The sequence below is a fragment of the Amblyomma maculatum genome, chromosome 2, assembly GCF_055883805.1.
Source record: "Amblyomma maculatum isolate TAMU_Amacu chromosome 2, ASM5588380v1, whole genome shotgun sequence".
Taxonomy (NCBI): domain Eukaryota; kingdom Metazoa; phylum Arthropoda; class Arachnida; order Ixodida; family Ixodidae; genus Amblyomma; species Amblyomma maculatum.
Window position 1 is genome coordinate 169,152,224 of NC_139345.1, and position 27,553 is coordinate 169,179,776.

Consider the following 27,553-nt stretch of genomic DNA (forward strand, 5'->3'; position numbering starts at 1 on the left):
CAATGACACGTTCTGCACCGTCCTGCCACTGAACAAGGACCGCACCGAGGCCAACGTTACTGGCATCCGTGTGCAGTTCCGTGTCGGCCTCTTCGTCGAAGTGGCCAAGTATTGGCGTACATTGGAGACGGGACTTGAGTTCCGTGAAAGCGTTTTCCTGGTCGGGGCCCCAAAAGAACGGCTCGGCGTCTTTTGTCAGGCGGGTCAGAGGCTCAGCGATCTTGGAGAAATTGTTAACAAAGCGACGATAGTACGCGCAGAGGCCGAGAAATCGACGCAAGCTTCGTTTATCCGCTGGTTTGGGGAATTAAGAGACAGCGGCCGTCTTCTCTGGGTCTGGGCTAACACCTCGAGCGCTGACAATGTGGCCGAGAAATTTCAGCTCGTTAAAAGCAAAGTGGCATATTTAGGGTTTTAGAGAGAGACCGGCAGATCGGATGGCCTCGAAGACAGTGCGCAAACGTTTCAGGTGCTCGTCTAACGTGTCCGAGAAAATCACAACGTCGTCGAGATATACGAGGCATGACTGCCACTTCAGACCATAGAGTACAGTGTCCATCATTCGCTGAAATGTGGCAGGGGCCGAACACAGGCCAAACGGGAGCACTTTAAATTCGTACAAACCGTCCGGCGTAATAAAAGCGGTCTTCTCACGGTCTCGCTCGTCAACCTCTATTTGCCAATATCCACTGCGGAGGTCAAGAGACGAAAAGTAAGTGGAATGGCGAAGGCGATGGAGGAAATCGTCTATGCGTGGCAGGGGGTACACATTCTTTTTCGTGACGTTGTTGAGGCATCTGTAATCCACGCAGAACCTCAAGGTTCCATCCTTCTTCGCGACGAGGACAACAGGCGAAGACCAGGGGCTGGTCGACGGTTGTATAACGTCGTCCTAGAGCATTTCTGTTACTTGGCGGCGGATGGCATCACATTCTTTTGAAGACACCCGGTAAGGACGCTGACATAGTGGACGTTGGTCATCGGCAACTATAATTCGGTGCTTTGTTAGTGGAGCCTGTCGGACCTTGGAGGTTGATGCAAAACGATCGCGGAACGAATTAACAAGATTCTCTATGCAGCGTTTCTCACTGGGAAAAAGGTGCGGGTTTACATCAGTCTGAATGGCTGTAGGCGTCGCATTGTCGAGGTCTGACGTGTTGGATAAAGCGTACTGGCCTGTACGTTCTCCAAGTTCTTCAAAATACGGGCCCGTCGTGTTCGCCGTCAAATGTTGGGGTTCACATGTGAAGTTTGGGACTAGCCCTTTGGCTTGGCCACGGACAAGTTCGACAAGGCCCCGAGCTACACAAACTTGTCGAGTTAGAAGCAGTGACATGTTAGCTTCAGCAATGCCACGCGTGCCGGTGCTGTGATCACATTCGACTGTGACGAACTTGCTCGCACGCGGAGGGATCGTTATGTGGTCGTCACAGACGCGCAACATCATTTTCCAGAAGTCCATGTTGCTATATCAACGGCTCGCTTGGTTGAAAACGATACCATGAGCTGCTCCCGAAGGTCTATAACAGCACCATACTTTTGAAGAAAATCCATGCCGAGAATCAGATCTTTGCAGCACTCTTGTAATACGGCAAATGTGCCAGTGAAAGTAAAACCGCAGATCTCTATGCGGCAAGTGCACACGCCAATCGGCGTCATTACATGACCACCGGCGGTACGCATCATTGGCCCAGACCAAGGCGTCAGAACCTTACGGAGTGCCGTGGCTAGCTGACTGCTCATGACGAAGAAATCGGCGCCGGTATCCACAAGTGCGGTCACGTCACAACTGTCGGCGGTTACAAAAATTTCCCCGGAAACAATGCGTTCGCAGCACGTCGGTAAGTTCATCGGATCGGGTCGTCGCCGCTCGGGCCGTCGCGTCAAATCGTCAGGTGGAGGCTGTTTAATCTGGGACGCAGCGGCGGCCCCACCCCCGGAGGTCGCCGTGTTTAGTTTTCCCGGTGAGGGGACGTGCCTCTGAATTGCCCAGAGGAGGAGTACCGACTGGGCGAAGCAAAACGCCTCGGAGATGTCGATCGCGACCGCCGTTGTGGTGACGTTGGCTGCATCCCGTTAGCAGCCAGGTACTCCTCAATCTCCTGTGGTCTTTCGCCAAAGTGGTTCGAGGCGCGTTTGGTGGAAATCCTCTCAAGCCTATTCTCCAGTATGGGCAATTGCGAAGAATGTGACCAGGTTCGCCGCAGTGATAACAGAGCGGCCGTATGTTGGGCGTGCGCCACAAGTGCGTTTTGCTGATAGCGGGACGCTGGTATTGCTGCGGCTCGACGGGGCGCAGATCTTGTTGCTGCTCGACGGGGCGCATGTAGCGAGGCGGTGGTCCTACAACGGGGCGGAATGGATCTGGCTCGGGGGCAGGTAGACGTTGTGGGATTCGGGCTTGCTACGGCTGCCCTTTGCGCGGCCGCCGCCCGCTTCCCAGTTGTTCTCCTCGTTCCCTTTCTCCCGCCTGAGGCGGCGGAGAGAGGCTCGGACGACTTGTCACTGTCGTTCGGGCCACAGCTCCGCCCTGGCGTCCCAGTGGCTGTTCCCATTGGCGCCTTTTGGCGGCAACACGGCACCGCTTCGACGGACGCGCTCGCGCGACTGTCCGAGCGGAGATCAGGGAGAGACCCCTCCGAGACATCGTAAGGTGCGTACGCTGCTGTTCTTGTCTGCCGGCTTTTGTCCGCGCAGACCAGTGTGTACTCGAGTTCGTCTGCTCCGGGTCGTACCTGAGAGCGCAACTCGAGCCTGTCGATCGTGATCCAACGATCCGAGACAGGCGTACCTTGCGGTAGTTTCCCACTCTCTCTCAAAGGAACCTTCCGGTCACTGCGAGAGAGAGATCACAGCACGCCCTTGCGTGCTTGCAGCGCGCACTCCGTGTCACTTGTGCGTTTTGTATATTTTGTATGTGTGTGCGTGTGTGTGTGTGTGTGTGTGCCGCTGGAGGATGGCGTTTCAATAAATGTCTATTTCGTGAACTTGGAGGTTTGTGTCCTTGCAGCGAAGTGCTCTCCTCCCGGTGGAGGTTGAGTGCGCGCTGCGGTGTTTCAGTGTGCGCGTGGTGACGGCTGATCGGGGCTTCGGCTCGCGCGACGCTCGAACCCGCGGTGGTTGGTGGTCTATGACCACGTAGAAACCACAACTGGCGCCCAACGTGAATTGCCCTGGCTCTTTGAGTTGGACTGCACATTGGCCGAGCCGGTGGCCTTGACGATCAAGCTCTTGCACCATGTCTGCCGCCCCCTGCGGGGCCCACGGCAGCGAATCTGAAACGCGATATATGTCGGCTCCTTGCGCAGTCGTAGCGTTTTTTGATCCGTTGGATGCTGTTCCTCTGAACAGCCAAACACAGTGGCTGGCCGCCGGCCCCATTGGGCTATATGGCAATGCCGCGAGTAACGTTGATCACTCGGCTCCCATTGGAGCTTTCTCCGGACCACCCTGTTGTGGGACCGCTACACAGATACCTCCACGTATCACTTTTCCGCCCATGGCGGAAGCAGTTCGCGCGATGCCGTCGCTACCGGCAGCTACGCGCAACAGCAGCCGTGCCCCGCTAGCAGTCAGTTTTGCTCGGTGAACGGTGAGGCGTCGGCCGGACTCCCTGCGGAGACCGCGCCGCTCATCGAACTGGAGGACCGTTTGCCTTCTTTGTTCATGCAACCCGCCCAAACCTCCTCTGAGGGAAGGACGCAGGCGCTGCTCACAAGCGCTGCCCAGATGATTCAGTCGCTAACAGGGGCGGTTGAGGCGCTTTCGGCCGCGCCGAAGCTGTCTCACCCCGCGGTCATGTTGCCCCTGCCGACGTACCGCGGCTATAATGATCCTCTCAGTGCCCGGGATTTCATTGATACCCTCGCCCATTACCAGAGAGCTATGGGTTTCCCTGATGAGGTTGTGCTTGCACGCATCATCCCGGCAGCGCTGACTGACATGGCAGCTAGGTGGTACCGGCTTTCCGGCCACCGAGCAGCGACTGTCGAGGAGTTCCGTGCAGTATTCATGCGCGAATTCCTGCCCGCTGACTATGAGCGTAGGATATGGCGAGAGCTGGAGCTTCGCACACAGGCTCCGGACGAGTCGCTCCAGGAGTTTGTGCGGGCGATGGAAGACCTTTTCTCAATCGCTGAGCCAACAGCCTCAAACGAAGAACGCGTCGAAAGAGTGATCAGGCAGGCACATCCGACTTTTTCGGCATACCTGCGCGGCGGCCGATTCCGAGATCTAGAGGAGCTGGCCGCCGAGGCAAAGCGCATTCAAGGCGACATCCTCGCCGCGCGTGCCTATCGCCCGCCACCGCCGGCAAGCGAGGCCCTTGAGCCACGCTGCGCATGGAGAGGGGCCATGACCCTTCCCCACCGGCGTGAACCCGCACAAACTGCCTTTGCAGCCGTTGGCGGGCGAAATGATGCTTGGGAGCTGAGCGAAAGAGCTCTAGATCCTTACTCGTACGGAAGACGAGCAGCCTGCGCTGCACAGTTTTCTTACCCGCGTGCCGAAGGACGCCAAGCGATCCAAAGCACAGTAGAAGGAGAAGCCCGCACAACCAGGCCCTTGTTCGGTGGTATAGCGAGCGGACTTAGGCAGGGAAACGCGCCTTTGTCACGCGGCCAAGCTCGCGGGGGTGTGCGTTGTTTCCGTTGCCAAGAGAGGGGACACTTAGCAAGAGAATGCCCCGTAGCCAGACGTCCTGCGAGGCAGGAAAACGGCGACGGGGGTCGGTTGTAAAGAGACAGCCGGCCCAAGCTTTGCTAATTCCCTCTGCGTACAGGGTAAGCTTCCTCGGTGGTGCGCCCGCGCCGTTTATTTCGGTCACCCTTGCTGGCCGCGAATTTCCGGCGTTACTGGATACAGGAGCCAGCGCCTCCTTTTTCAGTGAACAGGTGTTGCCCCACTTGCAAAAGCACTCGGTGCGCTTGAGGGATTGCCGTTCGACATTTAACCTTACGAAAGGCGTGGCCCATTCGGCTGGCGCCGCGAGGCTGACTGTCAGATGGGGAGAGCGAGGGAGACGCACGCGTTTCATTCACCTCCCTGGGCTCAGTGTGCCCATGATTCTCGGAAGGGACTTTCTCCTGAAAACCGGGATCGTGGTGGACATTACAAACGGCGGCTATCGCGAAGGACCGTTTTCCCAGCTGAAGCCGTTCATTAGCCTCCCGGCGTCGGTATCTGCCTGTGCAGTCGAGACGTTAGGGAGTGCCACGCTCAGCGATCGGGGCCCTGCCCTTGTGTCGAGCGTTATGACGTTCACACCCCCCTGTGGGAGCGAGCGGCGCGGTACGACGACGCCCCCCATCCACTGGCCGCCTCTGCGGTAGCTTTGGATCAGATACAGAAGGCTCGGTTGACAGCACTTTTGCGTCAGTACGAGGAGCTCTTTACCGATCAACCTGGCTGTACTACTTTAGTGAGCCACGCGATCGACACCGGAGAAGCGCTTCCATTGAAGTGCAATCCCAGACCCGTCAGCCTTGCAAAGAGGCAGGTGAATGATGGGTTGTTGGATGAGATGCTATCGTCGGACATTATCCGTCGCTCGTCCAGCGCCTGGGCATCTCCGGTGGTGTTGGTGCCCAAAAAGGATGGCAGCCATCGCTTGTGTGTGGATTATCGCCGTCTGAATGCGCTAACTCGCAAGGATGCCTATCCGCTCCCAACGATCAGCTCAATTGTAGGAAGCCTAGGCAGTGCGCGGTATTTTACCACGCTAGATGCCTCCAAAGGTTACCTACAGGTCCAGATGGATGACATTGACCGGCCTAAGACCGCGTTCACGTGCCACAGAGGGCTGTTTGAGTTCACTCGCATGCCCTTTGGCCTCTGCAATGGTCCTGCGACTTTTCACAGGCTGATGGACCGCGTCCTAGGCGAAGCGAAATGGTCCCATGCCATGTGCTACCTGGACGACATCGTGATGTATTCACGAACCTTTGATGAGCACTTAAGCCACATTGCCGACGTGCTCGAGAGGGTACGGGCTGCCAGGATGACTTTGAATCCTGCAAAAGCCCAAATAGCGCGAACCCGAGTTCAGTTGCTTGGGTTTACGCTGGGCGAAGGCTCCATTGAGCCGGATCAGGAAAAACTTCGAGCCATACTCGAGTTTTCTGTGCCCAAGGACGTACGTGGCCTGCGCCGTTTTCTGGGAATGGCAAATTTTTATAGGTCATTTATCCCGTCCTGTGCCCGCGTGCAGGCGCCCTTGACCAAGCTCTTGGGAAAGACTGCTGCGTGGCGATGGGAGCCTGAGCAAGAGCAGTCCTTTCGCTGCCTGTCTAGTGCCATCGCAGAGACAGCGCAGCTCAGGCTACCATACCTGACCAGACAGTTCGTAGTCCAGACTGAAGCGAGCGATATGGGATTACGAGCCGTTCTCCTACAGGAATTTGATGGCGTGCTGCAACCTCTTGCCTTTGCAAGTCGTTCTTTGCCTCCCGCGGAGAGGAATTACACCGTTACTGAGAAGGAATGCCTCGCCATCGTGTTTGCACAGCGCAAGTTTGACGTCTACCTTGATGGAACGCATTTCGTGGTGCAGACAGACCACAGCGCGCTCAGCTGGCTGATGCGGCTCCGGGAGCCTGCGGGACGGCTGGCGCGCTGGGCTCTCCTGATACAGCATTACGACTTTTCGGTACAGTATCGGAAGGGGAGCACGAACGTGGTGCCCCACGTTGGGCGCCAGTTGTGGTTTCTACGTGGTCATAGGCCACCAACCACCGCGGGTTCGAGCGTCGCGCGAGCCGAAGCCCCGATCAGCCGTCACCACGCGCACACTGAAACACCGCAGCGCGCACTCAACCTCCACCGGGAGGAGAGCACTTCGCTGCAAGGACACAAGCCTCCAAGTTCACAAAGGGGACGTTTATTGAAACGCCATCCTCCAGCGGCACACACACACACACACACGCACACACATACAAAATATACAAAACGCACAAGTGACACGGAGTGCGCGCCGCAAGCACGCAAGGGCGTGCTGTGATCTCTCTCTCGCAGTGACCAGAAGGTTCCTTTGAAAGAGAGTGGGCAACCACCGCAAGGTACGCCTGTCTCGGATCGTTGGATCACGATCGACAGGCTCGAGGTGCGCTCTCAGGTACGACCCGGAGCAGACGAACTCGAGTACACACTGGTCTGCGCGGACAAAGGCCGGCAGACAAGAACAGTAGCGTACGCACCTTACGATGTCTCGGAGGGGTCTCTCCCTGAGCTCCGCTCGGACAGTCGCGCGAGCGCGGCCGTCGAAGCGGTGCCGTGTTCCCGCCAAAAGGCGCCAATGGGAACAGCCACTGGGACGCCAGGGCGGAGAAGTCGTCCGTGTCTCTCTCCGCCGCCTCAGGCGGGAGAAAGGGAACGAGGAGAACAACTGGGAAGCGGGCGGCGGCCGCGCAAAGGGCAGCCGCAGCAAGCCCGAATCCCACAATGTAAGACATCACTAAAGTCATGACGTATGGCTCCGGTTGTGATGCTAGTGGTGGTGGTGGCTGCACCGCTCGCCGAATTTCATCACGGATGACGTCCACGGTAGAATAATTCTTTGCAGAGGGAGCATTCAGGTGGAGGTTTTGCAGCTCTTTGCGGATAATGTTCCTCACAAGCTCCCGCAATGCCTCGTCCCTGGCTGCTGGCACGGACGCGCAGCAGGTTGTGGCCGCTACGCTTGCCTGGTGGCCGTATTGGGTACTCCGTTCCTGCTGGGAACGTTCCATGCTGGTAGCTTCTCTCGCGAAATCTGCGACAGCTCTTGGGGGGTCCCGAATGAGGCCAGCGAACAACTGCTTCTTCACCCCGCGCATGAGGTGCTGTACCTTCGTTGCCTCAGGCATGGTAGGGTCGGCCAGATTGAAAAGCCGCGTCATGTCCTCGACAAACATGGCCACGCTCTCATTTGACTGTCGAGACCTTGAACGAATTGCAATCTCTGCGTTTTCTTTGCGCACACTCGAGCTGAACGTTGCAAGCAACTCACGGCGAAAGGCTGCCCAGTTTGCAAAGGACGCCTCGTGGTTCTCAAACCACGTCTTGGCCGAGTCTTGCAGCACGAAGTACACATTCATTTGCTTCCGCTCGTCGTCCCATTGGTTAAATGCATGCACACGGTCAAAACTGGCCAACCGGTCTTCCACATCCTCTAACCGGTCACCATGAAATGATGGCGGTGATCGCGGTGCGAGAAGGACGAACGGTGGGGCGTTGCTGGAAGGCTGACTTGTCTGGCTGCTCGACGTGGATGTCATGGTTCGTAGCGGGGTGGACAGCGGTTCAAACTTGTGGGCGATTCCTCTGCCCGAGGATGCGCACGACAAACACACAGTGGGCCGTATGATAAACATCTTTAACCTCACAAGGATCGTCGGTGATAGGTCGTCGTCCGGGTGGCTGCGGGTCGTTTCCTTGGAGAGCGCCAGGAGCGAAGCAGGAACGAGGAGGCAGGGACCAAGAAGGGCGAGACGGCGGCGCGTGCCTTCTTTTATAGCCCCCTTGCGCGGGACCGATTATCCCCGAGCGAGCGGGGAGAGGGAAACGGGCACCGCGCAGGGAGCATTGGGAAGTGGCGCGGCCTTCGAATGCGCGGCGCGCCACGAGCCCTACATCTTCCCTCCCCTCAGCGTCCGACCCGGGCTCCGCCAACAGCCGGTCCATGTCCATGTTCGAGCCCGGGTCGGCGTAAAATATGAAGGCTTGTCGCCTGGCTCTGGCGGGATGCCATCTCAGCTGGTCCGTGGAGCGGGAGAAGCAGCAGGCATGGCGGGACTGTTCCGGCTGGTCCCTCTCTGGCAGCGGCCACATCCACGGGGTCACGGCGCAGCTGGGCTCGGCCACGGATACGACTGGCAGCGGCCCTGAGCTGCTGCTCTACATCGTTGACCCCTTTCCACGTGGCGCCGTGCTGGATGCACATTGCAGCAGGCGTTTCCGCCACGGGCACACCTGGCTTCCTGAGGCCCGTACTCCAGGCCTGGGCAGCGGGCTCCAATCCGACTCGTTGAAGACGGCCAGCATGGCCGCGCTGGTCACAATGATGGGCCACAAACCACTACAAACTATGGGGGTACCCCCTGTTTATGTGGCCTCTCCTGGAACCATGCGCTGGGTGAGGTTTCCCGCCCCAGCGACGGTGGTTCATCTGGCTGCTGCAAAATCTTATCAGAATGCATTCTGAAAGAAGCAAAGACGTTCGACAAAGTAGTGCAGTACCTTGGCCTTAGGTTATAGCATCGGTTGCGAACCGGGTTGCTACTGTTACGACCAAGCATCCGCATTTGCGCGCTCTATTGTTCGCCTGTGGGCATGGAAAAGTTTTGTGAATATGTGGTGATGGTCCATTGGCTCTAAGTGAGCCTGTTTCCAGGAATCCTGTTTTGTAAGCATGTTTTGCTTTGTGGACAACCTGCAAATGCCAAATTGGCCCTGTCAAGAGAACGTCTGGAAAAACACAAAGAAACGTCCCCCTGCGGGAAATAGCAGGAAGTGCTTTCTTTTGTTCACCCTTCCAGTCGAGAAGTGCTATCCTCCAGTGATGAATGCCTCCTATCCAAAGGAGACGACAGAGTGACATGTCCGCTGACGTGCAGGACAAGAGAAGAGCATGACTCATACGGCCATTAAGTGATTTCCCGGGAATGCAGGAAAGATTTGCAATTGTCGAAAAGGGACCATGTTGGGAGCCCTATGCGGCGCCACGTGCACTCGGGTTTCTGAGAAGTAAAACCCCCAGAACCAGCCTGTGGTTTCTTTGCTGAAGAATAGAAATGTACCTCCTCTCCTCGCCGTTCCCAAGCTTTTCCCGCCAACAAGTGATCACGCCCAACGAATGAATGCCGGACCAGTCAGTGCTTCAGACCATCAGTGCAGTGATGTGTTCGATTGGATGCCGATACCTGAGGGGCGTGCCCTGGATTTGGTTGGTCAGCATCTTCAGAGAGGGGCTGGACATAGGGGGTTTTTAAGGACGCTGCAGAGCACGAAATGTCGCTCTGGGCCCTGGGTAAACGGCTCATCCAGTCGCTTCTCGCTATGAACTCTTAACGCTTGTCATTTTGCTGATGTACCCTTCTTCTTCATGTAAATATTCTTGTAAATACGTTTTCTCAAAGTGCCAGTAAACCTGCTTGTACATATTTTACCAACTTCGAAGATTCAGTCCTTCTTCAACCCGGAGTCTCTGCACGCTACCAAGTGAAGGCCGGGTCGCCATAGCCCCAGCGTCACGACAACTGGTGGCAGCGGTGGGATAAAGCCGCGACAACTGGTGGCAGCGGTGGGATCTGAATCTACAAGCACAACGACTGGTGACCAGCGGTGGGATCTGAATCTACAAGCCACAACATCTGGTGATTGGAGGTGGATCTGAAGCTACAAGCCACAACACCTTGTGATCGGAGGTGGCATCTCAAGCAACAAGCAGGAGCAACAATCGGCCAACAAGAGGGCAGCTCGGAACATCGATCGCATGTGTGGGTGAGTGCTTGGCTTTTCTTCTGATGTGGACCAGGTTCTAGAACAGGGTTAGATTTTAGAACTGGTAAAGAGAGTGTGGAAACGCCTTTAGGTTTGGTAGTTTGCACTGTTGTTTTGGAAGTAGCCGACACTCGGAGCGATCATGGACCTACAAAAGCTGCAGAAACCGGAACTGTTGCAATTGTGTGAGGAATTGGGAATTGATACAAGTGGTTTGGCACGAAAACCTTTGATTATAAAGGCAATCACAGATTTGGGAGCCGATGATGAGGAGCTCAGTGAAGCATGGAACCTCATCGGTCAAAAAAAGGAACAGCTCAGACAGCAGAAGGAGCGGGAAAAAGAGCAGAAAGAGCGGGAAAAAGAGGAAAAGAGGCGTGAGCGTGAACTTGAGAGGGAAAAAGAGGAAAGGGAGCGCGAACGTGAGTGGGAAAAAGAGGAAAAGAAGCGTGAAAGAGAAGCAAAAAAGCTGGACCAAGAAATTGAGCTCCGGAAATTAGAACTAGAGTTGAGCAAGAGGTCGGGCAATTGTCCCCAGCTAGCGGTACCTCTTCTCAACAAGGAGGCAGATTTCAAGATGTCAAAGTACATGCAGCCATATGTGATATCAGGGGATATCGGTCTGTATCTGGCTAACTTTGAGCGAACCTGCGAAAAACTGTCCTTCCAGCGAGACACTTGGTCTCAGAGATTATTGACGGTTCTGCCCTGCGAGGCAGCGGAGGTTGTCGCGCGGCTAAGCAAGGAGGACGCGGACAACTACGAGAAGGTCAAAGCTTGCCTTCTGAGAAAGTATAGGCTTAGCGCCGAGGCGTTCAGACAACGTTTTCGGAAAGCTACTAAGTCCAGGGACGAGAGTTACCCTGAATTCCTGTACAATTTAAGAGTTAATTTGGGCGAGTGGCTAAAGAGCACAGATTCCTACAGTGATAGGGACGCTGTAGTCGAGCGAATTCTTTTGGAGCAGTTTTATAGCTGCCTCCCAGAAAAAGAAAGAAATTGGTTACAGGACCGAGGCGACATTAAGTCGGCAACTGAAGCTGCCGAAGTCATTGAGGAGTACGCTTCGCGCCGACAATTCAGCAACCCAGCAGTAGATAGGCTCCGCAATCCCACGTTCAGTGTAAATAACCGTCAGAAAAGGCACTTTGCTAGATTTGCAAACGAAGAAAGGAAGGCTTCTTCAGGCAAACGCCCTAGAAAGGACGGCAGTGAGAAAAGTGGGGAAGTGACCAACGCGCAGAACACAAAGAAAAAGCTTGAGGCTAGGAAGCCGCTCACATGCTTTAGGTGTAATGAGCAGGGTCACATTGCCGTCAACTGCCGGAAAGAAAAGATTGCTTTCTCGTACGTCAGTGACTGCGATGAAAATATGCACCTTTTGGAACCTTACATGCATGACCTAGTAGTCAACGGGAAGCCTTGCAAGGTACTGCGCGATTCGGCCGCAACGATGGATGTTGTCCATCCGGCGTATGTATCGCCTTCCGACTATACAGGACAGTGTGCATGGATCCGACAGGTAGTTGAGGAACAGAGTGTGTGCTTGCCGATCGCGAACGTGGTCATCGAGGGCCCTTTCGGCGAATTAACAACCGAGGCTGCCGTTTCAGGAAAGCTTCCTAAGTGCTATCCGTATTTGTTCTCCAACAAATCGGACATGCTGCTGCGAAAGAGGGGCATCCTTTTGCAAGCCTTAACACGTTCAAAGGCGCGAGAACTAGCTACACTGCTCATTCCAGAAAAATCCACAGCGGAGGAAACGGCAGTTAAAACAATGGTAAATGCGGAAGATAGCAGGTCAGAAAACTTTGAGAGCGAGGCATCTCAGATAAGTCAACTTGAAAGTGAGCTTGATGAGACGCGGAATGAGGACGTTCTTGAGAGTAACCTCTTGCCGCCAGTGTCTAGTAATCTCACGAGACTTTTAAGTGGAACCCGAGAGGACTTAGCTATAGAGCAAGCCAATGATCCCAATATACAGGAGATAAGGGAGCGCCACCGCGCCACTAAGACAGCAAACAATATTTCTTTCGAGATGAGAAAGGGAGTGCTGTATCGCTTATTCAAGGATAAGCGCGGAGTAGAGCGGGACCAATTAGTCGTTCCCCAAAAGTACCGCGGAGACTTACTGCGACTTTCCCATGGCAGCTCGTGGTCATGTCACCTTGGAATAAAGAAAACAAAGCAGAGGCTGTTGCAAGAATACTATTGGCCTGGATGTTTTAAGGACACGGAAAATTTTGTACGGTCATGCGACACGTGCCAGCGGGTTGGAAAGGCGCAAGATAAGTGGAAAGCTCCGATGGTGTTAGTACCAATCATTACCGAGCCGTTTCACCGGTTAGTAATAGATATAGTTGGGCCACTTCCTGTGACCGAGTCAGGGTACCGTTATATCCTCACTATGTTATGCCCAGCCACAAAGTTTCCAGAGGCTGTTCCGCTGCGCGAGGTGACGTCCGAGAGTGTAGTGGATTCGCTGCTGTCAGTGTTTGCACGAGTTGGATTCCCTTCCGAGGTACAAAGTGATCAGGGTAGCGTTTTCACGAGTGTCCTCACCACCTCATTTCTCGAGCGATGCGGCATTAAGGTAGTGCATAGCTCGATCCATCATCCGCAGAGCAACAGCGTAGAAAGATGGCACTCTGTTCTCAAACGAGTCCTGAGGGGACTGTGCTATGAAAACAAGCGCGAATGGGATACCTGCCTGCCTGCAGCGCTTTTCGCTTTGCGGTCAGTGCCGCACGAATCCACTGGATTTAGCCCAGCCGAGTTGGTGTACGGAAGGTCACTGCGCTCACCTTTGCGAATGGTGCGCGAAGCCTGGGAGGGGCGCGGAGAAGACCCAACAGTAGTAGAATTCATTCTGAACCTCTTGAATCGCTTACATAACACTAAGGAACTCGTTGAGGCCAGCATGAAGTCAGCCCAGGCTCGTTCCAAGGTGTACTATGATAAGTCAGCCCGTCAAAGGACGTTTTGTATCGGGGACCAGGTGATGTTGCTGAGAAGTTCAAGGCAGAATAAGCTCGAAGTACAGTGGGAAGGACCGGCTGAAGTCGTTGCAAAGCTTTCTAACACTAACTACGCAGTGAAAATTCCCGGTAGGCGTAAAGAAGTGCGCATTTATCATTGCAATCTTATGAAGCCTTATGTGCAGAGGGAAGCCGTGGTAAATCTAACGTTAAACCTTCCCGAGGAGATGGGGGACAACTTGATTTGCCTCAGCGGAAAAGGAAGCAACGCTCAGGAGCTTCTCAAAAAGACGGAGCAGAGAGGAGAACTAAAGAAATCCCAGCTGTCCGATCTGGGCGAGATAATAACAGAGTTTGAGGCCTGCTTCGTGGACAGGCCAGGCAGAACTGATTTGACTGAGCACGATATTGAGCTGACTTCAGACGTGCCAGTGCGATCAAGGTGCTACCGATTTTCTCCAAGGCAAAGAGAAATTCTGGATAGGGAAGTAACTCGCATGCTGGAATTGGGAGTAATAAAACCCTCGGAAAGCGATTATGCTTCGCCTATGATCTTAGTAGAAGCTCCAGGTAAAGACCCTAGGCCTGTGGTAGACTACCGAAAGCTAAATTCTCTCACCAGGGATCAAGTGTATCCTATTCCGAATATTGAGGAGAGAGTAGAACAGGTCAGTAGAGCGGCATATGTGACTACGCTGGACCTTACTCGAGGATACTGGCAAGTACCGCTCACTGAACGCGCCAGCAGATACGCGGCTTTCGTCACTCCGACGGGCAGCTACCAGCCAACAATGATGAGTTTCGGGCTCAAAAATGCTCCATTTTGTTTTTCCCGACTCATGGATAGGGTTTTAAAGGGGTGTGAAACATTCGCGGTGCCTTATTTAGACGACATTGCGGTTTTTTCCGACTCATGGGCGGACCATATGGTACATCTAAGAGCTGTACTGAGCCTTTTGCGTCAAGCTGGACTAACCGTAAAGGCCGAGAAATGTTGCCTGGCAAGGGCGACCGTGGACTACTTGGGTCACAATGTAGGTCAAGGTTTCAGGAAACCCAGCGATATTAAGATTTCTGCGGTAGCAGACTACCCGCGGCCGAGCACGAAGACGGAAATTCGAGCATTCCTGGGTCTGACTGGGTACTACAATCACTACATCCCTAACTATTCAGCTTTGGCTAGCCCTCTGACCGACGCTCTCCGCAAGACAGAACCGACAAATGTAGTCTGGGACGAACAAAAGGAAGCCTCCTTCGTAAACCTGAAGGCTGTGCTGATTAGCCGTCCGGTATTGCGAGCTCCAGACTATGGCCGAGAATTCACGGTCCAGTGTGATGCCAGTGATCGAGGGTTAGGTGCTGTTCTCTGCCAGAGAGATGACGACGGTAATGAGCACCCCGTGCTCTACTTGAGCAGAAAACTGAGTTCTAGAGAGAGGGCTTATTGCGCGTCAGAGAAGGAATGCGCTTGCATTGTATGGGCCATTCAAAAATTGCAGTGCTATCTTGGAGGGGCCAAATTCACCGTAGAGACGGACCATTGTCCCCTGGCTTGGCTGCAAACTGCGACATCGAAGAACAGTCGCCTTCTTAGGTGGAGCTTGATTTTACAGCAGTACAATTTTGAAATAAGATACAAAAAGGGGAAGTTAAATGGGAATGCGGACGCGCTTAGCCGCTCTTTCTAAGCGGTCCGAGATGTTCCTCACCATGTATCCAAATTGATAATCAGGTTTTTTTTTTTTTTCGTGCGCTTGAATATAGATGACTATGTAAAGCAGCACGTTTGGTTTTCGAGGCATACGTGGGTCCTGAACGTCTTGAGAGTGGGCTTTTCTCGAACAACAATGGCAGTTTTCTTTTGACCTGGTCTCTTCAGACGGGAGCCGAGTGCTTGCTTCGACATGTGGTTGAGTTTCAGATAGCTCAAGCAATTTGGCCTACAACAATCAAGACAACGCGACAAGCAACAGCGAGCTTCAAGCGTTCACGTGCAGGCCATTAAGTCGTCTCTTCATGCAGCAGCTGCGGCTGCTGCCCTCCGAGTCTCTTCTGGCGGGGGAGGAGGCTGTTACGACCAAGCATCCGCATTTGCGCGCTCTATTGTTCGCCTGTGGGCATGGAAAAGTTTTGTGAATATGTGGTGATGGTCCATTGGCTCTAAGTGAGCCTGTTTCCAGGAATCCTGTTTTGTAAGCATGTTTTGCTTTGTGGACAACCTGCAAATGCCAAATTGGCCCTGTCAAGAGAACGTCTGGAAAAACACAAAGAAACGTCCCCCTGCGGGAAATAGCAGGAAGTGCTTTCTTTTGTTCACCCTTCCAGTCGAGAAGTGCTATCCTCCAGTGATGAATGCCTCCTATCCAAAGGAGACGACAGAGTGACATGTCCGCTGACGTGCAGGACAAGAGAAGAGCATGACTCATACGGCCATTAAGTGATTTCCCGGGAATGCAGGAAAGATTTGCAATTGTCGAAAAGGGACCATGTTGGGAGCCCTATGCGGCGCCACGTGCACTCGGGTTTCTGAGAAGTAAAACCCCCAGAACCAGCCTGTGGTTTCTTTGCTGAAGAATAGAAATGTACCTCCTCTCCTCGCCGTTCCCAAGCTTTTCCCGCCAACAAGTGATCACGCCCAACGAATGAATGCCGGACCAGTCAGTGCTTCAGACCATCAGTGCAGTGATGTGTTCGATTGGATGCCGATACCTGAGGGGCGTGCCCTGGATTTGGTTGGTCAGCATCTTCAGAGAGGGGCTGGACATAGGGGGTTTTTAAGGACGCTGCAGAGCACGAAATGTCGCTCTGGGCCCTGGGTAAACGGCTCATCCAGTCGCTTCTCGCTATGAACTCTTAACGCTTGTCATTTTGCTGATGTACCCTTCTTCTTCATGTAAATATTCTTGTAAATACGTTTTCTCAAAGTGCCAGTAAACCTGCTTGTACATATTTTACCAACTTCGAAGATTCAGTCCTTCTTCAACCCGGAGTCTCTGCACGCTACCAAGTGAAGGCCGGGTCGCCATAGCCCCAGCGTCACGACACTACCTGTACGCCTTACTTTGGGGGAGATCGCTTTGAGCTTCCCCCGCTTCGCAGTTATCGTCCTTGCGAAGGTGGTAAGCTTTCAAGTCTGCGATGTGCACTGGACCAGCGGTTTCACCGCTCGCCAACAACCGCAGCTGGTAGGTGAGTGGCGTAGTCCGTGCCGTAACTTCGACCGGTCCAACCCACTTGTGCGCTAGCGACGCGGCGAAACCACGCGCTGCGTTACTAAGCGGGTGCGTTGTTTTCAGTACCAAGTCGCCCGTGTTGAAAACGACGTGACGACGACCTTTGTTGTACTGATCCGCTTGCTCCATGCGCACGACATCGAGGTTTTCACGAGCCGCGCGCTGCGCTGCCTCAAGGCGCTCGCGGAGGTTTGCCGCGTACTGTGTAAGCGGAGGGGGCGCGGGCCCCGCCGCGTCAAGTAGGGCGTTCTCTAGCGGAAAAGCGATCTCTTTCCCAAAATTCAAGTAAGCAGGTGTCATACCCACCGACCTGTTCACGGTTGTTCTAGTGGCGAAAGCCAGTTCGGACAGCCGTGCGTCCCAATCTCTGTGCTGCTCGATCGTCGTGACCAGCATACTCTTAATATTCCGATTCACTCTATCGGTTATGTTGCTCTGAGCGTGGTAGGGACTCGTTTTCCTGTGGCGGATTTGAAGCGCCCGACAGGAATCAACAAAGACTGCTTGTGAAATACAAGGCATTGTCTGTAATCAGGTCTGAAGGGAAACCGAAACGAGTGAATGTCTCCAACAGTTTCTCCCAAATCCGTTCTGACACAAGCTTCCTAAGGGGGAAAACCTCAACCCACTTGGAATAGTGGTCCGTTATTACCAGGATATATTGGTGTCCGCGCGCGGAGCGAGGGAGGGGTCCCATGATATCGCACGCGACCACTTGCCACGGATAGTTGCTAACTACCGGCTTCATCATGCCAGCGGGTTTCCCCGCCCGAGGCTTGGCTACCTGGCAAACAGGACATGTACGGGCGTAACCCAGCACATCCTTTCTCATACCTGGCCAGGTCGCGACACGGCATAACTTGTCGTAAGTCTTACTGCCGCTGCCATGGCCTGCCAGCGCTGAGTCATGGAAGTACTGGAGGAATCGTTTCTACAACTTCCTCGGGACCAGGACTCGGAAGGGGATGCAATCGCCTCTTCCTCATCAAGTTGGGGGATGAGCGGAGCAGTAAGCCGTCATCGCCCAGCAGATACGCGTCGTACTTGCCCTCAGCGTTCCCGGTGCAAGCTGCACTACTCGCAAGCTCTGTCAGCACCCGCTGGCATAGACCGTCTGCTTTCTGGACCTCAATTAGCTCTTCCCTACTGACCGCTACTCCCCATGACAGATTTCTCTCTGCCTCGCTTCTTGGTAGGCGAGTAGTCGCCGCCACCAGCTGCTGCGCCTTCTCTCTCTCGCAGCACCGCGCGGCAACTCTGTCCGCCTCCTTTCTCTCTTTAACTACGCAGGGTGCGACACTCGCGTCCGCCCTCTCCTCCTCTCCACTAGCGGTGACGCCGCTTTCAGCAATGCTGGTCTGCGCCTCTTCTGCGCTTCTGCCAGCCTCCAATGGTGCGCGCGATAAAGCATCGGCCACCTTATTCATGCTGCCCCGGCGGTACTCAAGGGCGTACGCGTAACGTTGCAACGTCAGCGCCCATCTCGCGAGTCTGCCTGCGGGGTTTTGAGCCTCTTTAACCACAAAAGTGCCTGGTGATCTGTCTGCACGGTGAAAACCGCTCCGTCTAGATGCATGTCGAACTTTGACAATGCGAACATTATCGCCAGACATTCCTTTTCGGTCACGGAGTAATTGCGCTCTGCCGATGTGAGAGTGCGGCTAGCGAATGCGACAGGGCGCAGCTTGCCCTCGTGTTCCTGCAACAAAACAGCTCCTACACCGGCATCACTAGCATCTGTCTGCAAGACAAACGGCTTGTTCAGGTCGGGGAGGCGCAAACTAGCGGTGTTCGCTATCGCGCGAGCCAAGGCAACAAAAGCGTCGTTCTGTTCCTTGCTCCAGACCAACTTCGAGCCTTTCCGCAACAGCTGGTTCAACGGCCTAGCGAGCTCTGAACAACTAGGGATGAATTGTCTGTAGAAGGCAACCATTCCCAAAAACCTCTGCAAGCTTTTCACGTCCGTCGGGCAGGGGTAGTTCAGAATTGCCTGCAGTTTGTCATCGTTCGGCCTCAAAGTGCCATCATCAACCACAAATCCCAAGAGGTTTACTCTCTTCGATGCCAACTGCACTTTCTTTGGGTTGATCGTTATATCCGCACGTCTCATTCTTTCAAGAACGGAATTCAGGTGAATGAGATGCTCTTCGAACGACTGTGAGAATATCACGACGTCGTCGAGGTACGCCATCGCGTAGTTGAACCTTGCATCGCCCAGCACGATGACCATCAATCGCATGAACGTGCTCGGTGGATTAGGCAAACCAAACGGGAGTCGAGTAAATTCGAAGAGCCCGCGGTGACAGGTGAATGCGGTTTTCTGAATGTCACCTTCCGCCACCTCAATCTGCAGGTACCCTCTGCTTGCATCCAGGACTGTGAAGAACCTTGCGTTCCCTAACGCGTACATCACAGCCTCGATCGACTGGAAAGGGTACACAACCGTAGGCGTCAGTGAGTTGAGCTTTCGATAATCAACACACAGCCTGACGTAACCATCTTTCTTTGGCGCTAGAACCACTGGGGACGCCCAGGGACTTTGTGAGGGTCTCACCGCGCCGGTATCAATCATCTCGTCAAGGGCGCTGTCGAGAAGCTGTCTCTTATGTGCGCTTAACTCGACGCCGCTGCTCGAACGCGTACGGGTCAAGAGCGCGAGGAATCGCGGAGCCTTCCGCTGGCCTTTCCTGCCCTACCGTCATTACGTCTGCGCCTCTGGCGCGCGGCACGGAGTCTTGGCCTCTGGCCCAGGCGCATCGCGGCTCTAGCGATTCGGCTGGCCTCGGGGGTGGCTGGTAGCGCAATTCAGCGAGTAAATCCGCCTGTACTACCTTTGCTTCCTGTGCTAGGGCCTCGAGGTTTGCAAAACGACGTCCCCGCAAATACGGCTTGAAGCGTGGATGGCATTGCCTCATCACGCGCGTGACCTGTTCTAGATCGGTTGCCGTGGGATCTGCCCTCTTGTAGAGCTCCTGCATTGTGCGTACATACTCGAGGAGGCTCTCCTCTGGGTGCTGTGCGCGCAACGCTAGCTCCTCAAGCATCCGGCGTTCGTAATCGGGCGGAAAGAACTCGGCGCGGAAGCGATCTGTGAAGTCTGCCATCGACTGGAAGGCCGGCTGGCAGCGTCTCCACCGCGCCGCGCTCTCAACAAGTGCCACGGGGATTATCTGCGCTAGCACCACGTCGTCTGGGGAACCCAGTGCCGTCTGATAATCCTCGAGTTCTTGCAAGAACTCGTGGACTGACTTCACGTCCGTGCAGCCGGAAAAGGAGGGAACCTCTACATTTATCCGCGGACGCGAGACTGTCGCCGCAGCTGTGGCTTGGTTGGCGCTAGCCACCGAACCGAGCTGACGGGTGAACACCGGCAACACTTCGTTCATCTGCCTCATCAGGGCGGCCGCATCGGTAACCTGCGCAGACTCTACCGCATCCCTCACCTCATTTCCGGACGCACTGGCGTCCGAAGCGGCGACCCTATCTGGCACGTCTTTTCTCGGAGGCATTGCACTCAACAACTACGGCCGGCCGGGTGCCGCAGAACTGCTGCACGACCACCTAGCCCGCGTCAGGAGGCTAGTCACAAAGGCTAAACACTTCATAAAACTAACATATGCACAAAACAAATAAAACACAAACCGCCCGACACTAAAAAACACACACATAACCCAAAACAAAATTAAAACACGGTACAAACACGACTATACTACACTCCGCGTCATCTGCACACACGATAGCCCTAAACTCAAAATGGCGTCGCGCCTAACATACAAAGGACCGGCCCGTCGTGTTGCCGTGCGCTGCCAGGTTGGCAGAGAAATCGTCCACATGGGTGCTAATTCAGCCCCAGTTGGGTGCCAGTTGTGGGCGATTCCTCTGCCCGAGGGATGCGCACGACAAACACACAGTGGGCCGTATGATAAACATCTTTAATCTCACAGGGATCGTCGAAGTCGGTGCTAGGTCGTCGTTTGGGTGGCTGCGGGTCGTTTCCGTAGAGAGCGCCAGGAGCGAAGCAGGAACGAGGAGGCAGGGACCAAGAAGGGCGAGACGGCGGCGCGTGCCTTCTTTTATAGCCCCCTTGCGCGGGACCGGTTATCCCAGAACGAGCGGGGAGAGGGAAACGGGCACCGCGCAGGGAGCATTGGGAAGTGGCGCGGCCTTCGAATGCGCGGCGCGCCACGAGCCCTACAAACTCAGGTTGTAGGCCTCGGAGGCGACGGCTGGCTTTATGCAGGAGTCGCGTCCACGCGTTGATGAGCAGCGTCACTGACGTCTTCGGGGGCAATGTACATGGGATCCTACCACGCACCTCCATCAAATGTCACCAACACACGTAGCAAGCAGCACAACAACCGAGCGGGCCCTTTTTAATCAAGCGAAACTCGAGAGAGACGAGGATGACGCTTAGCCACGTGCCAAGACATTCGACCACTTGGTGGCGCCAGAAGATGGTCAGCGGTGTGGCAATATGCACCAGCACTGTATATTATCGCAATATAAGGCAGCACTGTTACTTAAACTCATATATGTTCTGGACACTTCTGTTTCATCAGTGGGTTCCATAAAAAAACTGCTTACCGGGCTGCAAACTGTATTTTCATCCCGTGTCCCAGGCTGTGCTGTTTCGCCTATGCTTACGAAATGATTATTGAAGTAATCTGCAAGCGACTTGCTGGCGAGTTCTTTATCGTCAACGATGATCTTATCTGGGGCTGAGTTGAAGTTGCTGCGGCCAAATACTTTGTTCACTACTTTCCAAGCTAAATACCTGCAAAGAGGTGATGATAATACGTGTGCTTTGCACGTCTAATCTCGGCATTGAGTTTATTTCGTGTCGCTTAGAATTCTTTCAAAGCCTCTGGCGAACGCGTGCTGAGGAATGAATGGTACAAGCGGTTTTTACTCCTTATCGTTATCATGTACATCGCGTGATCCAGGGCTTTTTTTTATTTTCTTAGAGCGTGCGCCTCTCTTGAAAGGGAATTGTTGTTCATATAAGCGCACAAATCTTTTAATAAAAGTGGAATATGCATCGACTGCGCATTTTTGTTTAAAATAAAAGACCAGTCATGCGCACTTATTTAGTTTGAAATGGCTCCATTGCATCATCTGTGATGCACTGAAATAGGAAAGAATCGCGCACTGTCATACTCTCGTTTGTTGTCTTGGAATAAAACGCAAACACGTGGCAGTGGTCGCTTACATCACATGCAATTGTACCGGCACGGTGGATAGTTGTTTCAATGTTAGTGATAGTAAGATGTAGTGCATATGTACTTGACAACGTGACGTGAGTGGCTGTACAGATTATGTTGGTAAACCAGTTGAGGATAGTGTAGTAGTGAAATCGAAAGCTGCGTTACTGTTTTATAAAATATCAATGATAAAATCCCCAGAACATGGTAATTTCATTTTCGTTTCAGACACTGTCACGCGCTCGGTAATCACCGAAGGTCGTCAACGAGACATGACAAAAGAGGGGGGTGGTCGTTCGATGCCCGGCGTAGCCGGTAAGCAAACGTGGAGAATGAGACGAAGACGCGTTGACTTGAAACAACAATAAGAAGAGGTTTATAGGCTCAGAACGAGGAATACACAAACATTTAGAGAGCAGCAATTAACATTCTAAAAGGCAACGACATGAGTGAAGAAACAATCTAATTAAATACGTCGAATTACGTATACAGGGTCATGCTTTTCCGGGATGGAAGTAACAGTAAGGGAAAGAAAGTTCAGAGCAGAGTCGAACATACAATTGACCGGGAAGCGCGGCGGCAGTCCATCAGTGAGACGACGCAGACGGGCGGCACTCGAAGGCGACGGTCCTTCCGTTGCAGCTTGCGGTCTGAGGATGCGGTGCCGACGGCGGCGCTCGGGTTACCCCCGGGAGCACGCGGCAGCGCGGATTTCCTTCTTCGAGAGCAAACTGGGCGGATTGACTTTGGGGCCTCGGCGGCGCCTTTTTAAACCCTTGTCGACGATGCTTTGTGCGCAGGGTCGGGGTCCGAAACAAAACACACAGATAGAGCGCACAAAGTAGTTCACTCACTGAGGAAGGCGCACGTAGACACACCACACTTCAGCACTGCATGGCCGCCATCTTAGGTTTGAAAAACATAACGCACAACAAAAACAACAGTCACGTACGCCCCTAACTTCGGTTCTTCTGGGGGTCACATTGCCAGGGAAAAAAGAATATACGGACATACAAAGGAAACTGTATATTTTGGACGTAGTAGGGGTGACTTTGAGTGGGGAACGTACGACACAGGCAGCACGTACTCTTCTGCTCGAGCATGGAGAGAGTTGTAGCTAACACAGGCAAAGCTATACTGTTCCGAGGCAACGTGCACGTACGCGTTCTTGCGCGCCCGACCGATGGTCACATATACAGGTACCGTGAACATATGGGGTTTACAGAACAATTCCGCGTGTGTGTAAATGCAACATGTGCAAATTAATGGATGCCGCCTATTCTGTGACACACACATATGCCAAAAATTCTTCGAAAAACTCAAGAAAGCACGACACGTTGCCAATGGGAGGGCGGTAAACAAAAGAGAACATTTCAACCTTGCTTCGTACCACCAACATTTCAGTCTGCAGTCACTTTGCTATATTCAGGTAAAATGTCATAATTCTTAGACACAGATGTATAGATTGCAGTACCGCCGCCTCTTCGATCTGTACGGTTAAGAAAAAAACCTGTACCCATGCATGTTAAGGGTATTCAGCCCTCGTAGTACCATGTTTCAGTCGACATAATTGTATTAAATTTAAAACTAAATTGGTTTAAAAAGCTACTGATGGCGTCATCTTTGCTTATTGCCGAGCGAGTGTTCATATGTAGGACAGATGTACTCTGCAAAGAGGGCCGGAAAAAGGATTCAGGTAGTGCAAATGCTTGATAGTCTATGGCTAATGTTTTTTTTTCGCAAGTCAGTTTATCTTAGAAAGCTCGTGTTCTCCGGCAATCTGTATTATCTTTGAGGTCTCTGTCTGCTTTGCGAATATTTTTCCTTTAAACGACCATACTGATTTCCATTTATGCTCTGTTTTCCTCTTGCTGGCCAATCCGAGCAGCCGTTTAAGTGCAGGACAAAGATGCTCGTTTACATATATAAGTGCTGAGCCATTGTCAGAGTCATTGAAACCTATATCTGCGTTCGTGAGCCTCGCTTTTTTGCGTTCCTAAGTGCCTCATCGCGCTTTGAGGGTGATTTAAACTGCACTATTATGTTTGACTTGTCTGGGTTGCGAGTTGGCACTCGGTGGCAAACTTCAATATTGCGGTCTTGAAAACTTGAGATTTCTTTCCCTTGACTTCGTTGCCCTGTTCCGCAGCTAAATTGTTACCTCTATAGGCCTTCTCTTTCTGCCGATTGTGCTTAGCCAGAAACAAATGAACCTTTTTGCTTTTATGTCGCCGATATGCCCGATAAGCATCGCTCAGGAGGCGGTTGTTTTAAATGCCATTATACAAAAACTAAGTTAACGGTTGCCTTCAGCGGTTATTTTGTCTCTTGGCGCTTCTGCTTTTTCGGCGGTACAAAATTTCTTCTAGAATCAAAACGTTTTTCATTATAACCGGTTGTAATAATTCTTCGTCCATTATTTTTGATATTCTGTTTTAGTTATTCCGTGTTCTTTTTTTGCTCTTTAATCTTGGGGAAAACCAGCTTCCTTTCACTTCATCGCGGCCGATATCACCTCCACCCAAGCCAGCGTCGTGGCAGCGCCGGCTAGGAGAGGAGGTAACTACGTTCTCTTGGGGGAGGGAGAACCAACGATGGGTGCGCCACCAGGCCGTCTACACTTATTCCCGCTCGAAGACGACAGGGGGCTCCTGGATCCAGCCGGCAGCGCGAGTGGTCGTCTCTCGCAGCAAATGCCGGGGGATAGTGGACACAGAGTATGCGCCACACACAGGAGGACCCGTCGTGCACCACCGCCCGTTTTCCGATTCCCAACAGCGAAGCGGCCGGTAAATACTGCATGCTTTCGCTGTCTCCCAAGGCAGACGCCGTGGTATGGCGTTGTCTGAAGAATGTGGCGCGCAAATGTTTCCCGTCAAAGTCCCCCATTCCCCAGCCGCGAGCACACTGCACCCGCGGGATGGCGGCAGGGCGGAAGCCTGCTTCCCTCATACCACACAATGGCAGCCCAACGTCTGGCAAACCATTGGCACAAATGACGATAGTCACTTCATGGCGTGAAGTGCCTGTCCAGGCTTGAACAGGTCTGACCCGAAAACGGAGTACTAGCAAGGCTAATGGAGTAGCAGTGAGAGCAAATGGTCGTACAAGCATTTTTTGTGGAGCATTTTTCTTTTTTTTTTCTTCTGCCGAGCCCTTTGAAAGGTGCAGCCATGAACTCCGGCTCCGACACCGCTGGACATGGTGGGCACCGTTCGCTAAGAAGTTGCTTTTTGATGGCAGCGAGCGAGCTAGAGCCACCCTGGGTTCCTTGGCAAAGATGCACGCCCTCTCAGTATCCTGTTCTGGACACTGTCCTGAGTCCTGAAGCGACTAGGTTTAAGGCTCGTTTTGGGAGCTGCCTATCGCACGTTGGAGGGCAGTCTAACCGTGGCATACAGCATGAGCAAATGGGTTTTGCTGTTTTTATATTGACCTCGCTGTACCCGAGAAATCTCGCTTAACTATAGAAAGCTAAAGTCAGGTTTACAGGCCGTTGGGCTGGGTGGGCCATGTACGCATGCACACCCGAAAGTGTTTAGGTCGACGTCTTCAGATTTTTTTCTCTAAACGTTTGCAGACCATCGGGCTGGGTGGGCCAGGTACATATGCACACCAGGAGGGTGTTTTGGTCGGTGTCTTCAAATCTTGTTTTTTTAACGGCTCCTCGAGTCGCCCCCACATCAATTGTTCGGCCGTCTCAAAACTTTGGGGCAAATGCTGCGTGCAGAAGGCCGCCAGACACGGAAGTAAAACCAAGCCGACAGGAAAGACCTTGGAAGGAGGCGAGCGCGGCGACTTGGTCTGCGTGTCGCATTCCCCGTGCATTGTCCGCACGCTGCGGTTTTGGTCCTTCTGGAGAAGCCGCCTGGGATGGTCGGAGAGTGCAGCATGGGCAATGTTACGGGCCTAAAGGCGTAGCAGTCGGCGCGCCTAAAGGGGACGCCTAATTGCTCCTTCCCTTTTTTTTCTTCAGTCGCCTTCCGCCAATGGCTCTTACAGCTTTTAGTGAGCACCGCTGCTGCGTTTGAGCGTGTTTGTTTGTATATTTTCTTTTTTTTTGCTGTTGGGAGAGTGAAATGCATGCTGTGCTCGTGAGTGGTGTGGCAGCGTGCCATTGACCATTTTGAACTTGAAATAACCCATTGATTGGCCCCTGTAAAACGCACTGCCTATTGGGCACTGAAATGTGCGAGTTGATTTAAGGATGTGTTTTTGGCGCCAAGGGAGGGACGAGACTTGGAACTTAGACTTAGAGCAGAGACTTTGGACTGGGGCTCTCGGTGGAGAGCAGGAACGAGAGTTGCGGACCTGGTTATGCCATGCGCTGACCGTGCTCCGAGGAACCGCTACTTGTAGCGCGATGCAAGTTAAAGGGGTCGTGAAACGAAAATGTAGCAGCCCAGTTGCAATTTTCCTTGCTTCAGTAAACATTAGGTATGCCTATTCCAAAATATCTCGTCGAAATATTGCTTCTGCATTTAATAATACCATTCTGAAATCAAAGCATTTTTGCGTTCCTGAAGCGACCATGCGACCCTGTAGGCCGGAATTAGAAGTACTCGCCTACGTCATGTTTAGCCTTTTGGAAACGCAGATATAATCATTATTTCCCATACAATAGTAGGTTGCTGTTAAAGTTAGCAAATAAAAATACATTATATCAATTATTCGCTCACGCAAACGCATTTCTTCAACAATACTGTCACGTGACGCGCGGTCGGCGGCGGCGGCGGAGCAGGACGGGTGGTAAAGCTCACTTTACGGGTGGTGTCTGCTTCTCGCTGCGCTCTGGAACAGAGCGAGAGGTGACGCTCAAGTTCAGATTTTCGGTAACGACGGCTATACCTCGCTCCGCCGGGTACTCCAAATGACAATGGTTCCAATCTAATTTGTTGTTGTTATTTTCTTTTTCTTTTTGTGAACTATCGTGATGGAGCACAACGTCTTGAGCAGTCTCATACCACCGGTACAACTTGGTTGTGCGGCCGCTGCTGTAATTTTTTTAATTATTATTATTCTCGGCGTCATTAAAGATACGATCTAAATACGGTTCCAGGTCAAAGAAATCGACAAGTGTGTTCAATCCGAGTGGTGGGTGGAGTGTTTCAGGAGCGGGCGCCGCGGCGCGTACTCGTATATTAGTTGCTCGCCTCCGTGCTGCATCACTGAGAATAGCGCGTCGAGCTTCGCTTCCTTTATTTCGGCCGGATGACCTGAACTATGGCACTACACGGAAAGCCGGAAACCGAAAAAAAAAAAAAAAGGTTGCTACAATGTACTTGGGTGGCCCTTTCACCCTACGCGTTGTCGCAGCTTTGCTCCCCCACCTTCCCGACGCCTCTCTCGTAACCTTTCTCAAAAAAAAAAAAAAAGAGGAAGCATACTTCCTACAACGTCTACAGTGCTCAGACTTCGCCTATTTTTCCTGTCACCGTTAGGTTCTGGGTTTAGGCGTGTTGTGCGTGTTTGAGTGCTCGCTATGCCAACCGTGTACGTCGCGATCGATTGCAGCACGGCTTCTCCGAGTGGAAGTAACGTTCGCTTTCACAAGTTTTGGCACACCGATTGGGTTCATGTGTTCGTACTACTTTCTACTGGAAGTCCTAAATGAACCTCGGCGTCATTTGAAGCCTCGGCATGGACCGGAAACGAAGAAAGCTCA

At 53.1% G+C, this 27,553-nt stretch overlaps 1 protein-coding gene across 1 annotated transcript; it reads left to right on the forward strand.

The window, feature by feature from the left end:
- The first annotated feature begins 3,600 nt into the window (after positions 1-3,600).
- LOC146200401 (uncharacterized) lies at positions 3,601-6,261 on the forward strand. The gene is made up of 2 exons (XM_084592347.1): positions 3,601-4,573; positions 6,209-6,261. The coding sequence occupies exons 1-2, from the start codon at positions 3,667-3,669 to the stop codon at positions 6,259-6,261; spliced, it is 960 nt and encodes a 319-aa protein (XP_084448473.1). The 5' UTR covers positions 3,601-3,666.
- The last annotated feature ends 21,292 nt before the right edge of the window (positions 6,262-27,553 follow it).